Here is a 15808-nt window from a genome sequence, read left to right as displayed (position 1 = left end):
GCACCCGATTTTCTTTCTGCTTGAACTTTTTTACTCTTACTAGCCATTTGTCAGGATCCATTGTATTAGGACACTTTTGTGTGTGTGTGTGTGTGTGTGTGTGTGTGTGTGTGTACTGTAATCTGTCTGTCTTTCGGAGCCTTGTGTTTCCTATAGTTCATTTTTTCCTAGCTCCCTAGTCTTGTCAGTGGTGTCATGATTGCTAACAATGAAATTCTAGAAGGCAGAGAGAAAAAAACAGAATTGTTGGTGGACAGTGCAGCCTATCTTTTCCAGATGTGCACCAACCAACAATAAGAAAATAGTGACATGAATTAATAATAAGCATTTCCGCCTCTATTTTTTTTTTTATGTTCCAAAGTGACCACCATGCCTCCTTGGTTTCTATTGGCTCATGAGGCTTGTGTGAATTCATAGGTCAAAGTATTGGCTTCATGTTCTGTGTACGTTTCCCTTCCGTAAGCTGGCTTTTCCGTTTGGTCTGATAGTTGCATATATTGTCATAGCAAGGTGCCAAATTACATAAATGTTACTGCTAAACCATAAATGTTGGCACCTCTTCTTTGCATAATTTTTTCCCCAGCTTGTGCTTGGATTGTGCTAATTATGCCTGCTTTTACCATGTCAGTTGATCTGCATTCAGAAGAAAAATCCATCCATCCATTTTCTCTACCACCTGACCTACACAGAGTCATGGGGGAACCTGGAGCCTATCCCAGGGCACAAGGCAGAGGACATCCTGGACAGGGTGCCAATCCATCACAAGGCACAATTGCGCACACACTCATGCACTACGGACAAGTTGGAAATGCCATTCAGCCTACAGTGCATGTCTTTGGACTGGGGGAGGAAACCGGAGTACCCAGAGGAAACCCTTGAGGCATGGAAGCTCCACACACACAGGGCAGAGGTGGGAATCAAACCCCCAACCCTGAAGATATTAGGAAAGCGTGCTAACCACTAAGCCAAAATGCCATGCCACCCCCACCCCCACACTAGGAGAAAAATCATTACATATAAACATAAGTATTGATACACACACTTTGAAAAATGACAATTCCAGCCAACTCTCTTAGAAAAAGGGCAAATTTATTTAAAGCACTTAACCCCTACATAGAAAAATATGATTGATTTAAGTCAATAATAAATAGAGTACCTCTCACAGGCCCCGCTGACATGTACAGTGGTACAATCAATATCCAGTTTCACAATACAGCAAAGGCACAGGCATGTACTGCAGACGTGTACTGCAGTGTTTGCAGTAGTGGCGGGTGAACGATGTGAGATAGATGAACTGTAATGAGCCAGTGATCTACCGCCCACATTTTCCCCACCAATTAGTTAGTACCACTTCCACAGGGTTTCCATAATCATTTTTGTGTGCACATTGTTCCTCTATTTTTTGTTTTTTTACTGTACTACAGTTTGACATGTACACTAGTTTTCCAGGATTTTCGCAATGACCATTAATAAATAATACAATTCAACTGAACAGTTGAGGGGATATTTGATGGTCCCTGGTGTGGATCACTCATAGTATATATTCTTATTTAAACAGTTTGTTAAAAGTATAGTGGTCAGAGTGAGTTTGAACTAAAAGCTGATGAGGTGCTACAGTGCTGGATATGGAATATGCATGCCAAAACATGTGACAGTTAAGTGACAGTCCTCAATGCAGCAATAACACACATGTCCAGACAACCTGTCATGCCGAATGGAAAGCAAATAAGCCAATATCCTCACTAGACACGTTATGTATCTCCATCAAGCATTCGCTCTCTCAGTCACTTAAGGTACTCCGTTTGTAGAAATGAAAAAATAATGTGACATTTTCGTTCTCATAATCTTAGAATCAAAACATATATTGTAAGTCATTACCCATAGTTCATTGGCCATATCATTTAAAAAGAAACAAAAAGCATAAATATCTTAAATAGTGAGGGACTCATAAGGCTTTGTCTGTTCCTCCAGTTGTGATGCCCTTTCCTAAATAAAAGAGGCTTTAAAAAGTTCACGTCTTTTCTCCACCTCTGGTTAACTCCCAGAATAAGCTGTTTACATGTAGTCGAGAGAAAGCCCTGATTGTCAAAAAAACCCCTTGATCAAGATCTCTTATGCTTTTAAGCAAGCAGCTTGCCAGACCTTTAAGAATACACATACAGTAGACTTCAATTAACACTGCTAACCAGCAGTTGGTTAGGTATTAGCCATCAGTTTTGGCTTTCACTCAGTCTCAATTTTGACATAGCTTGGGATAGTGCTAACATCGCTGTTTTGAGTCTTGAATGTGACAACTATATTCAAAAACAAGATTTAAAGCTTCAGTCAGTCTGATCTGCGTCCAGCAGATTGAATAGAAATGCAGACATGTGAAAGGACAGTTCAGTACCTTGACACACATTGGACACATCAACATGTCTGAGAGCAGCATGCGGCCAATAGGCCTCCAGGAACAGATTAGAAGTGTCCCTAGTGTGCACGGACATACATTAAGGGCTGAATTCAAATGTTCCTCTGAGCAGTGAGGTACTTCAGAGCAGCAGCACCATACTTTCTGGAGAGATCTTGGTGGAACTCGTCCTTCAGAGTCGTCAAGCAGAACCGGTAACTCGGACTGGAGCGAAACTTTGAAATGTCAAAACTGGGCGCATGGGGCATGTGGATCATGAAGGCATTTGGTAACACCATCAGGTCATACTCCTGTTTGAGAATCAAGAGTGCTCATTAAGTAATGAGTTAACCAAAAGTTGACAAGACTTCATGTGGACTCTTCAACTGTTAATGCAACTATAAAGATATCTTACCAGTGCATCAAGCTCCATGATGTGGGAGACTTTGTTCCAGCCAAAGCCCACAAATCTCTGGTCATACTCAGGGCAATCCCGCCTGACCACCACGTAGGGCTCAAAGTCGGCCTCCCACTCCACTTTGTAAGGTGTAGTGGCAGTCCTCCATTTGGCGTAGTTGGTTGGTGCATGACCCTTGGTCCAAACATGGTACCTGCCAGTCAGAAGATAACCAAATATTATTCATTCATTCATCTTCAGTGACTGCTTTATTCTGGTCAGGGTCAAAGTGAATCTGGAGTCTATTCTGGTAACACTGGGCACCAGTGGAGTGAGAATTCACCCTGGATGTCCATCCATTGTATGGTACCTTACACACACACACACACACACACACACACATGCACACACACACACACCCCTAACGGCAATTTAGCATAGCCAATCTGCCTACCTGCATGTTTTTGGACAGTGGGTGGAAACTGGAGAACCAGGAGGAAACCTATGTAAACACGCAGAGAAACTACCATACAGACGGTCACCTGAGCTCAGGATCGAACCAGGGACCCTTATGTGCTTGAACTTAATGACGTATATTGTATATAACCAAATCCAAATACTTTATTCAGAATAAACAGATAAAAAGTTCTAAATGGATACAAAAAGAGATACAAATAGGAGGTGTACATATATAGGATGTACATATGTATATAATAGTACATAGGCTTATGTCCTAATTATTTATTTATCTGCGGGTCAATATACCTGAAGGTGTAGAGAGTCCCCATGTCTAGCATGGATAGAAGTTCGGCTTTGGATTTTGGAAAGGAAAGGCGATATCTCAGAGTCTCGAAGGCTGGCACTACCAGAGCCTTTTTGGTGTTGGCCATGTCCAACTGGACGATGGATTTTCTACAAGAGGCAATTGACAGACAAATCAGAAATGCAAGATGTCATGTTAGCATGTTAAAGCAAAGCAACGAAACATTTCAATTTCAGTTCAGTTGTGAACTTGGGGGAAAAAAGTGTTCCTTGGAACACTCTTTTATCTTTTTTTTTTTAATTGTAAGAAATCTTTACTGACTCACCTGAGGTAATCATAGAGTCCATACATAGGGAGGAAATCTATGTCGGTCAGAAAGACATAAGGGGTTTTGGCATTACGGAGAGCCACATTGCGAACCAGGTTAACAGGGTAGAACTGGCCCTCCTTGTAGACAATGTGGTATCCCACGTTCTTGCGGTTTTTGAGGACCTCCGAGGCTTGAGCGTAGCGCAAGAACTGCTGAGCCTCGGCATCTGACATATAGAGTGCCAAACTGATGGGTCCCTCCCAGTGTTTACAGATGGCCTCCAGCATCTGCAGTCTGCACAGAAACACACATTACAGCTATAGAATACACCAGGCCAGACAGATTGTCAGGATTAGTTGCTTTTTAAGCTGAGCCAGAAAATAACAGCTCTTTATACCTCCAAATCCAATCACAACCCTTTTGAGAATGGCTTAGAAAATGTGCTTTAATGAAACCATAGCAACTCATGTGTAAGAGTATAAACACTGAGCTTAGTAAGCGACATCGCCTTTCTCACCTGTCCATTGACAGCTGGGCCACCAGAGTGATGTCCGTATCATCCTCGGTCGATGTGTATTCATACTCCAGGAAATACAGGTGTACACGGTGCACCATGATTCGCTCACGCCGGAAATCGTAACACTGGTCATCCTCGTCCAGCTCCTCTAGTGCTTTCTGAAGCTGGAAGACAGCAGTTCACACAAAATTTTTCATGGTGTTTAAGGTAAGCTCACTGATGAATGTGAGTGAATGTGGTTAAAAGGATAACCGATGGCTTAAAATATTAACAGTTCCTTACACTGCATAATGAGCGTCTCTTATTCACTTTGTATTATGACTAAACCAACATAGTATTTCATGAATGCAAATTTATAAAAATTTGCATGAGCCATCTTATGAAAAGTTACTAGGGCTGTCATAATCAATTTAAATCGTCAAATGCTTTTTAATTTATTTTATTTTTTTGCATTCCAAAAAGAAAAGAAAAAAAATCCTAAAGATGTTAACATTCCAATGTTTAAGGTTCTACTTTTAGTCAGGTAACAAGGCTACCAAAACCTGCACTTCCTGTCTTTTTGACCAAATGACCTTGCCACTTAACATATGAAATTGAGCCAATGTGTGTCATTTAAAGCAAGGGTTCGCAATTTTTTTGCAATCAGGGATTTAATTGTAAAATAAATTTTAAATACCCCCTCTGAACATAATAAAATTATTCAATGCATTATTATTATTATTATTATTATTATTATTATTATTATTATTATTATGTGTACAATAATATTTTGCCTATTTATTGCAGCTCTTTCAGGCTATTTATTTAGAGCTGTTTATTCCTGATAGAATGCCTTAATTCATTGACATTACTTATAGGGCGATATCCTGTTGGGTTATTTATGTTTTGGGAAACAGGCTAATGACTATACTAACAACTCAATAATAAATGACAGACATCTTTCTTACTGATTATACAAACTGGACAGTGGGTTTGGATCAACTCACCCGTGTGCTCTCAGTGGTGGCCTGACTCGGACACCCGAAGAGTTCACGCCGGAGAAGATTCCCATCGTACTCCAGAAAGGTCAAGTAAAGATTCCGGAAAAATTCCACATGCTTGTTTTTTACACGCAATTTTTTCGGAGAATTCCAGTGAATCACCTGTTCAACAAAGTCACATCCATTTATTCATTTACTTCAGCTGTGTTTTCACATAAGCATGCACTTTGCAAATATCAACAAAACTTTACATTAGATAACTGCAGTTACACACACTAGTACAGACGCAACTATAATGTAACTAATTTGGACGTTGCACTGTTACAGCTGGATTACAGCAGCATCTTATGTAAGTACACACTTTCAGTTTTAGCTGGTGTATGTCCACAAGATTTTCTAACATGAATACAAAATGTAACTTTTTACAGAATACACATTATATTCGAACAGTTCCTGTGTATTTCGAATGTTGGAATTGTCAAATCACAGACTGTTGTTAATTCATCTAATTAACACAAATTACATGGTACAGAAATTATATCAAAATTAGGCTTTAAAATGTAATGATACACATTTATTCCACATGTAATCCACCTGTAACAGCGCAACATCCTCAGTCGTTATATTATAGTTGCACATATAGTTTATGTGCAATTACATTCATTTGAGACTCTTACTCAAAGATAAAGAGGGACCAAGCTTTTTCTGTTCGGCTTCATAGGATAAGCCTTTTGACAGTATATGAAATGCTGCAATAACACATAAAGTAAGTATAATGTGACAGGATTGTCAGAATGCGCTTCTAATACAACAAACCAACAAAAAAAAAAAAAAACAAGTGTACAATTCGTGTACAACAGCAGAACAGACAGCTGGACCACGGCTGTTAAAAATAATGTGAAGTCTATATGTGATACAAAAAATAGGCCTCATTAAAAGGGCAGTTTCGTCTAGTTTGATGTGATTGCTTCATTTCTGACTCTTCGTCTGTGGATGTTATTCACTGTGAAAATTAGCTGAGACAGACGAAGCGCTGGAAATGGGGATTCTGTCTGTTCTCTTTTTGTCACCTTTGTCAGGAGGGGAAAACGCCAAACAAAAAGAACGTCCATGATGTGCACTACACATGAAATTCTTGATGGAAAGTGCAATTTGTCTTGGGATTCTCATACTGTCACATACTGTGACACCTCAATTTTAGGAAACAATAAATACATTTCACTTCACTAAAACGATGTCGAAATGTTTTTATTTTCTTGCTCGTCTTGCCGAGACTATTTTCCTGCAATAATCATGTTGGGTAAGAAAGCAAGTCGAACAAATGTGGTGGTAAAAACAGTCAGCCGTGCTCGTTAAGTGTGATTTCCCTCACACAGTGAAAGGCATGAAAACAGACATAAGCCTAATCAGTTCCGTTTGTAATCAGATATTGGCTGTCAAAATGTCTGTGATGCTTCGCCGCCGCAGTCGGAATGAAGTCTTTAAATGTAAGTTTCTCCTTTTCCACATTTAGAGGTAGAACTTTTACTAGTGATTGAGATGTATGTAAAAGAGAAAGAGTTTTCAATTCAGGAAAACATACTGTTTTCAGAATTATATATGCTGTATTTAAGGTGAAAGTCTCTCTGTTGTCAAACCAAATGAATACCAAATACCGTACATTGTACACTGTAAATGACACATCCTTCCTTACCTTAAGATCTGACACCTCTGTGTAGCACTGCTCAGAGCGAGTGTGGTCTGATAACTGTACGTTCCAGAAGCAAGGCAACTGGTGCACAAGAACCGGGTTCTGCTTTATGATTGCATTGAAAATATCCTGCACACACACACAATGTACAACACTTTTTTTTTTAGAAATGTTCGACAACATGTTTACCATTAACAGAGTAACAGCTTGGTCATATCACCCTGACCTGATCAGCGAGGGAAGTGGAAAGCATGCTCATTAGTTCTCTCTCTGCTGTTAACCTCCACATCTGTTCCCACCCAAGCTTCCGTAATCGCTCCAGATAGAGCAGGATCACCCCTGCAGCATTAAAGGAGAGCCAATTAGTAGCAATATTATTAGAAATAGCTCCCTTCCCAGTCTTCTTTCTTATGGCAGGCATGTGTGCACACATTCTCTCTACCTGTGTTGAAGCCACGTCCCAGAGCAGGCCAGGGTTTGTGGTTCTTCCATAGGTTCCCCAAGTACCAGTCACTCTGGTTCTCTACGAGTCCAATCACCTGCTTTGCTGCAATGAGAAATACTGCAGGTCATCCATCCACCCTATAAATAGCATGTTTTCACGATTGGGAAGCAATTTGTATCCCACTAATATTACATTTACACATATGTATGTAAAGTAAGACCTTTTAAACATACGTAAAGTGTCCATCACAACAACCTATGCGCATGACCTCAAACATCAAAACTTATTTATAGCATTTCGAAAGAGCCTTTTAACCTGTGTCAGTCTTTTCTCATTTTACCTTCAAATATAATCATTAAAGTATTCAAAAAATCTTATATTTGCATTCATGTGTAAATCCATTTAACAGCTCATGTTTGAAACATCCTTTTCCATGAGCCATCCATTATAGGCTTTGAAAAATGTACATTCACACAATCATGTTACCGTAATATATTCACCCATATGTCATGTGATCAACAGGAAGTTTCCTGCAGATCACGAGAAGAAGAAATGTATGCTCTCTAATGGTGTTTTTTTTTTTTTAAATACACTTTTTATTTTCAGTGACGGAACGTATTTGCTAATTCTATACTTAACAAAAAAAAAAAACTCTCAAGCCTTTTAAGCATTCGGTTAAATGCATGTTTTCTAGATTCAAAGTTGAAAATTATACAATTCAAATTCAAATGACACAAATAAATAAATAAACAAGTTGAATTTATACAAGGGATAAATAGCACCCCAGTTGTGGAATTGTGCAAGCTGAAATCATACAGAAAAAAAAAATCTAAATATGAGCTTATGTTAGACAGAAATCTGATTCAAAGTAACAGCTTTGTACTTCATTGGTTTATTTATACCAACAACATATTGATCTACATCATGTCAAACAGATCTGTCATTGGGCTAGGACAGTAATGACATATGGTTAGACTTTACTTATAGATTGATATTTTGGTGTTAGAAATAATGATCATGTAGGTCTAGGTCATAGCATGACTATAAATGTTGCAGTTTTCATATTTCATTGGTTTTGTTAAACTTGCTATTGTTTGTATATGATGTTTGGTCTTTGATGACATAATCTGTCTGATTCACAGTTAGTAGCCACAAGTTATTTTTTGAGTTATTTGAGTTATTTTTTGTTACAGACAAAATCAGTCAGTTGCTGGATGAAGTAGCGTATTTACGCCAAAATAGTGAAAATCCACAAAGCCAGGGAGGAAGAAATGGAACAGGCTTTGCTTAAAGTCAGGAAAATAGGGTCTCAATAGGCAATAACACAATTTTTGACCAAAGTGGGCTTGAAAATACCGAATGTCACGTCACATCAACACAGACACATTTATTTCTGAACACAAAAATAGCAACGGCACAAAACAGGAAGCAACTGGCTTAGGTCTATCCAAACTAGACATATGTGCACAAAAACGGAGCCCTAGATCTCTTACGCAACAATCTTTAGATCAAATGTATTTTGTTTTATCAATAGCTCTCTTTAACCCTTTCATGCCTAGAGTTCACTACAGTGGACAGCTATACAAAAGCCATTTTCTATCTAAGGATTTCAATAGAATAACTGCATAACAGCCACTAGAGTGGACACTAATTCTTCATTTGAACGCATGCAGTCCACTGGAGTGGACACTTCAGTAACTCTTTGAAAAAAGGTATGTAAAAGTAAAATGAAGTTCAAATGATTTTTTTTATGCCTAAGGAAGAGTAAAAACACACAGAGAGGAAAAAAAAATCCTTGATCAGGATTTCATAATTCATGCATGAAAGGGCTCAATCGATGTTTTCAGCTACTGTCTTTTCACCACTGCTAAATGTTCCAGCACTGACACATTTTAAGTATTCGAAAATCTTTAGAACATGCAAAGTGTTGCCAGGTTTATAAACTATGATTGGCAAGAAGAACGTGCTATTAGTATCATCGTATCGTGAAACTGAAATAGACTTGAGTGGAAGAACAGAATAAAAGAGAACTAGCAATGGAAAATGCTGGAAAATATGGCATTTAACAGTTTAACAATAACAATGTTGTGGCTCTTAAGTTCCCCAGAGGTACGTAATATACTGGCAGTGGGTCCAAGATCGTATTCATTTTGAATGACATGGTGATAGCTGAGATCCTAACCAACTACTGTGAACAGTATGAAGTTGTTCTTTTCCTAATCTAGACTCCACAACTTAAAAAAAAAAAAGTATAAATAATGTTAATTTGAACTGAAATTTGAATTAGACTATAAATGTGCTTTTAATTCTTTAAAAACAGCGTTTAGAACTGGGAGAAAATTTCAGGTATAAAAATGATTTCATTTAATCACCTCTAATACCTCTAATATAAGCTATTGATAAGTTCCACATCACTTAGGCATGCCCTCTGCCTGTTCTCTCTGTTCCCTCTCTCTCTTTATGATAGCCTGTACATCTTCTTATCTGAGTACAAAGAAGTCCCTGTCCCTGTTCTGACACAATACACTTTCTGTTCCTAGTTAAGTCAAGCGATGATCTAATTCTTCATCCTTTTCTGTATATATACTCTGCTTATATCAGCATTCATTTCATTCTGAGGCCGGTATCAGCAAAATCTTAACAGCTATATCACTATATGTGCACTGTGGTTTTTAGTCTTTGGTCCTGGATGTTTGGCAACCTGTTCAAGATGCTAAATGTCATTAGAGTAATTATAGTAATTACCTGTGAACTTTTTGAAGATGGCCCATAGCTCAGCAATATCAGTGGCAAAAGTGATGTCCGTATCGAGCACAATGACTTTTGAGAGGTCTGAGGGCAGGGCTTTGGTGAGCGTGAGTTTCATCAGGCCATAAATTCCTGAATAGTGTTTGTTGGGTATCCATGAAACCTCCGGCTAAATAATGAGAGAGAGAGAGAGAGAGAGAGAGAGAGAGAGAGAGAGAGAGGGAAAGAGAAAGATGGTAGCATTTAGGGTGTCACCAGTATAACCTCGGAACTGTTTGGTCTCTTTCCTTTGGGTTTGTACTCTTGTAATAGCATCACTACTCATAGAAGGGACCTCACACAAGAGTGTTGTCTGTAATGTCTCTTTCATCTCACTGCATACATATTTATTGATGAGAAGCTCGGCAAAATGATCTGGTGGACAAGAGATAAAAGACTGAATTGCAGAGATGGCATCCACTCGAGAGTGCAGAGTTCCTGTGTTTTTAGATGCATGTAATGATTACAAAGGCTTGGAGCCAAACAACAGCACAATCAGAGGTAAAAGCACAGAGTGAGAGAGAGAGAGAGAGAGAGAGACAGAGAGAGAGAGAGAGAGAGAGAGAGAATGAAAACACAAACAGACACACACCCTTGGAGAATGTGTATGTGATGAATATGTGTAGAGATTTGATGAATATGCATTTGCAATTGTTAAACTGTGCACTATGTGAAAATAAAATGCTCTTTGAATGTCAGCACACAGATGCCACCATGCCGTGCGACCCAACAAAACAACTTACAAATGCATAGTGAATTATTCAAAAGTCACTGCAGTAGCACATGGTTTTTTCGTTAAAAAAAGAGCCACATAATCACTTTAAATATGTGAACAAAAAATGAAAAATCCTTCACTCTGTAGTCTCTGCAGAGTTTCCATGCTGAGAACAGAAGGCCTCCCAGAGAGAGCGCTAGCGTCAGGATGCTGCAGTGTGCACAACCTGATGGCTTCCACTTACAAAAGCAGCAAGCGTTACTAGCTTTGTGCCTCCTGACTTGATAAACAATGCATGATACTTGTGTTGTAACAAACTTCAAGTATACTTCAGCAACAGCCCCACCTTCAGCAGCACCCTCTCAGTGCTCCATCTAGCCAAAATACTAAATACCTACCAAGCTGACAAAAAAAGGTCCCCAGGACGTCCCCTAAATGGCCTCTATGAACGTCCCCCGAATGTCCTTGTGTAGGGTCATTCAGGAAGCTTAGGGGACTTTCGCTGAAATTAACACATTCAGTAATGTCATGCTTTACGTTATGACTCTGACGTCCTCGGAACGTCCGCCAGTGAACGTTATAAACCGCACTTAAACGTATGTTCGATGTCCGCGGGATGTCCCCTGTTTACAGCAACATCTAGATGTAACATCTACAAAGCTCACATATGTGATAACTAACTCACTCACTTTCAGTAACTGCATTTTCCTGGTCTGGATTCAGAACCTATCCTGGTGACACCGGGCACAAAGAGGGATAATTCACCCCAGATGTGACGCCAGTCCATCACAACTCAACACACACACATTTATACACTCATTCAGACCAAAGAGCAATTTAGTGTAGCTAATCCAGGCAGAACCTGTAAGAAACCCATGCTCTGAGGTGGCAATGCTAAGTTTCAGATGAGCTGGGACAATGTAATTATGAAGGGTGATATGCCAGAGCAATCGGTTCCCAAGGAACCCATTAGATTTCATCTTGACCTAAGGTAAAATACATGTAAAAAAAAAAAAAATGACTGGTCTCTATGAATAGGAAATAAAAATATCACTCTTCGTCCATCTATTACTAATGCTCCCACCTGCCATCAGGAGCAAGTTCAAGCATGGGAGGGGCTTTTGGGCCTCGATATCCATCATTACTTATATTGCCACTAACTGAAGATATATTGGATATTTTAAAATAAACACTAATTGCATTGCTATAAAATCTAATAAGATGCCTTGGGTTAATGGGGCATCCATTGCTAGTTGCTGAACAGAGGGGAAGAATGGTGCCATTTTTTGTCATTAAAACAATCACATTTCCAGGTATACAGGCTAATTTTGAACTGCATGTTAAGAAGTCACACATAATATGACAGATGCTGCATGGCCTTACTGGCTTACTGTATGTACACTGTAAAGTTATAACGTTATAATGTTAGTGTAACATCAACTAGTTTTGGTTATTGATCCCCCCCGCCTTTTAACTAAACCGCACAAGATGCGTTCTGCTCTGAAAACACATTTCAATTATTAAAAGTCCTATTTGCATCAAAGGTTTTAATGAGAAAAATGTGTTAGTTTGAAAAATATAAGAACAGATTTAATCATATGTATATTTAATATAGTGAATTAAAGCCACAGCTTCAGTGACCTTTGTAACAGCACAATGCCCTCTCACAGGAATTATGAATATAGATGAAATGAATGCATGATATATTATACAATTGAAAATATATTTTATTATTGTATTGCTATGTAATGTAAAGAGATACCATAGGTCAATCCACTGGTAGGTAGCAAAGAATACTGAATGGATTATGGACTAACTGTTCTCCTGAGGCCTGCTTTTTGGTTTTGAGATCAAATAGTGAAGTTTTGAACAGAGGACATGATGAGACTATTGGAGGTTTTACCTTCAGTTCATCAGCGTCATAGAAGCTGACTTGCACTGACGGTACCATCCACGACTGGAACAATGTGCTGAGGATCTGATTGGCCACTGTGTCAGTTATGAAGTGAAAATGCAAAGGATTTCTCCTGGAATGAGAGTCATAAATGTGATAAAAATGAAGTATATACAGTTGGTACCAGCATAAGAATCAGTGTCAGAGGATCTTTTAAGCAATTAGAATATGACTGTATACTGTACCGTATATACACTATATGGCCAAAGGTTTGTGGATACCTGACCTTTACACCTATACGTGCTTTTTGAAAACCCTATTCCAGATTTAGTCCTTCTTTGTTGTTATAATAACCGCCACTCAACCCCTCTGGGAAGGCTTTCCACAAGATTTTGGAACATATCTGAGGGGAATTGCCTTTTCAACCACAAGAGCATTAGTGAAGTCAGGCACTGATAGCATTTCAGTTCATCCCAAATGTTTTCACTGGGGTTGAAGTCAAGGCTCTGTGCAGAACACTAGAGTTCTTCCACTCAAAACTTGGCAAACCATGTCTTCATGAAGCTCGCTTTGTGCACAAGGGCATTGTCGTGCTAGAACAGGTTTGGGCTCTTAGTTCCAGTGAAGGGAAACTGTAATTCTACAGCATACAAAGACATCCTATACAATTGTGTGCTTCCAACTTTGTGGCAACAGTTTGGGGAAGCGCCACATAAAGACCTATGATGGTCAGATGTCCACAAAATCTGGCCATAGTGTGTACATATACTAATATTTCCTTATCTTTCCAATCGGAGTGAGCCTGGCTTGACCTAGATAGTTTTTTTCTCTCCATATTATAACATCATATACTGTCATAAAGGGAAGATGAAATTGAAAAATTAATTGAACTGCGTGTTCTGTGCTTACCTGTGGAATAAAATGGACTTGACCAGGGTGACTACATCTCGGCTGGCGTTGTGACCGGCACACACACATGCCACGTGAATCAGCTGTATGCACACAGGCAGAGAGCATTAACAAATTAAATACGAAGTACAGACAAAAGACAAGAAAGATGGGAAACTAGTGACATCATTTTCATAACAGAGATAAGCCTGTTTGAGATATTCTAAAATCTCTTACTTAGCATCATATAATATTCATATTTGGATAATAAAAATCCTTAATCAGAATAATAAATGTTATCGCCTAATAATGCCTACAGTTGAATAGTTAAGCCTTCTTTTTCCTATAGTTAAGCCATCATTGGAACACTAAGACATATGCCATGATGTCTTAGTGTTCCAGTGATAATTATGCTTCTTCATGCACATTTTGAAACCTAAAGTATATCTCCCATCAAGCTTCACTGACAATTTTCATCTCCCATTATGCCTCTCTATATAAAGAGCCAACATCCCCCATGATGCTACAGTGTCCCACTGATTTCAACTCTAGCAGGGCTAAACCAGTTGGGCCAATCCTCTTACCTCACACTTCTCTGCAGTAGGTGAGCGGACACACTCGCTGTGATTGGCCCGTTCCTCCGCCGTGTTCTCCACATCCTCTGCGCCCGTATCTGCTGATGCCACCCACTGCTGGTTGCCATAGTTACCTTCAGTCTGGCCCTGGGATTGACTGAGCCGGAGGCGGATCTGTCGGTTCTCTTCCTCCACCTGTCGAACCCGGGACGCGAGCACCTCCCGCTCGACGAAGCGCGCCTCCGTGGACTCCAGAAGACAGGGAGCAAGGAGCAATGAGCGGCCATCTGCCATCACATGACCAGATTTCAGATTTCAGGAATTTCATAACAGCATTAGGGAGAGACCAAAATCAGCCGTATTTAATAATGTTTGATTAGGCTATTGCTTGTGGACCATTGATTATACCATTGCATTGAATCCTATTCAGTAGCTAGCTTAATCCCATAACTAGTGGTTCTGACAGACAGCACAGCATTGTGAAACCAACATGACCTCTAATGCAGACCATTCCCTTAACTAAAGGACATGAAGAATGATTATAAAACTGTCAAAGTGAGTGCGGTTCCTGGGGTTCTACTCCAGGCTAGATAGACAGACCACCCAATAAAGACTCTTGAGTAGGAGTCGTTGATTAGTAGGAGGAAGAGCTTCAGGCATGGTTCTACTCAAAATCCTGATTGACTTCAAGTGATTAGGATAAATCACATGTCTTGCTGTAACCCTATTTCACACAATGGAAATGGCAATAAACAATGTTTGTGAGTGCAGACCACACCCGTAACTAAATGACATGAAGAACACTGAGAACATATGGAGTTATGAATGGTGTCTGCTTAGCGCAAGATAGCCAGGCCTCCCTCGAAAGGCTCTTGGTTAGGAGGTGTTGAATAATATGGATCAGACGGGGAGGTAGTAGGTGAGGAAATGAGAAAGCAAGAGATGGGAATTTATAGGAAGATAACTAGGCGGAAGGTGGAGCTTCAAGCATGGTCTTTCTCCCAAAAAATAACATCATTTTGCGTTTGACAAATTTCTCTTCTTTAAAATGTCTCAAAAAATTTCTGTTGATGTCCAGTACATAAAAGGAATTGGTACTAAAAGGAAACACTCCAAATATAACTCATTCATTCATTCATTCTTTGATCTTTAAAGAAGATTTATACTGGTGAGGGTCGCAGTGTATCTGGAGTGTGTCCTGGTAACACTCATTCATCCTAGGGGCAAATTTAGCTAGCTAATCCAAATAGCAGCAGGTTTTTGGATGGTGGGAGGAAACCAGAGACCCCTGAGGAAGCCACACAACCACAGGAAGAACATGCAAAACTCCTCACACACAATAACCTGAGTTCAGGATTAACCAGGAACCCTGGAGCCGTGAGACAACAATGATACCCACTTGGCCACTGTGCCACCTCCAGATATAACATTATATTTAATCCTATTTCCCAGTATAAC

At 39.4% G+C, this 15808-nt stretch overlaps 1 protein-coding gene across 4 annotated transcripts in view; it reads right to left on the bottom strand.

Moving 5' to 3' along the window:
- Window positions 1-1070: 1070 nt before the first annotated feature.
- The window catches only part of large2 (LARGE xylosyl- and glucuronyltransferase 2), a 76080-nt gene continuing 61342 nt past the window's right edge, over window positions 1071-15808 (bottom strand). For all 4 annotated transcript variants that reach the window (XM_053622707.1, XM_053622705.1, XM_053622709.1 and 1 more), the window contains 13 exons: window positions 14360-14637; window positions 13797-13879; window positions 12897-13020; window positions 10237-10408; window positions 7489-7593; window positions 7273-7385; window positions 7050-7175; window positions 5363-5518; window positions 4377-4540; window positions 3875-4153; window positions 3552-3698; window positions 2805-3000; window positions 1071-2700 (listed from right to left, as the gene is read on the bottom strand). In XM_053622707.1, the coding sequence (XP_053478682.1) occupies window positions 2503-2700; window positions 2805-3000; window positions 3552-3698; window positions 3875-4153; window positions 4377-4540; window positions 5363-5518; window positions 7050-7175; window positions 7273-7385; window positions 7489-7593; window positions 10237-10408; window positions 12897-13020; window positions 13797-13879; window positions 14360-14637 (2141 nt within the window). In that variant the 3' untranslated portion in view covers window positions 1071-2502. The remainder of the gene's footprint in view (window positions 2701-2804; window positions 3001-3551; window positions 3699-3874; window positions 4154-4376; window positions 4541-5362; window positions 5519-7049; window positions 7176-7272; window positions 7386-7488; window positions 7594-10236; window positions 10409-12896; window positions 13021-13796; window positions 13880-14359; window positions 14638-15808) is intronic.

Source organism: Ictalurus furcatus, chromosome 4 (genome assembly GCF_023375685.1).
Source record: "Ictalurus furcatus strain D&B chromosome 4, Billie_1.0, whole genome shotgun sequence".
NCBI lineage: Eukaryota > Metazoa > Chordata > Actinopteri > Siluriformes > Ictaluridae > Ictalurus > Ictalurus furcatus.
The sequence above is the reverse complement of the archived record's forward strand: the minus strand, read 5'-3'. Positions and strand labels throughout refer to the sequence as shown.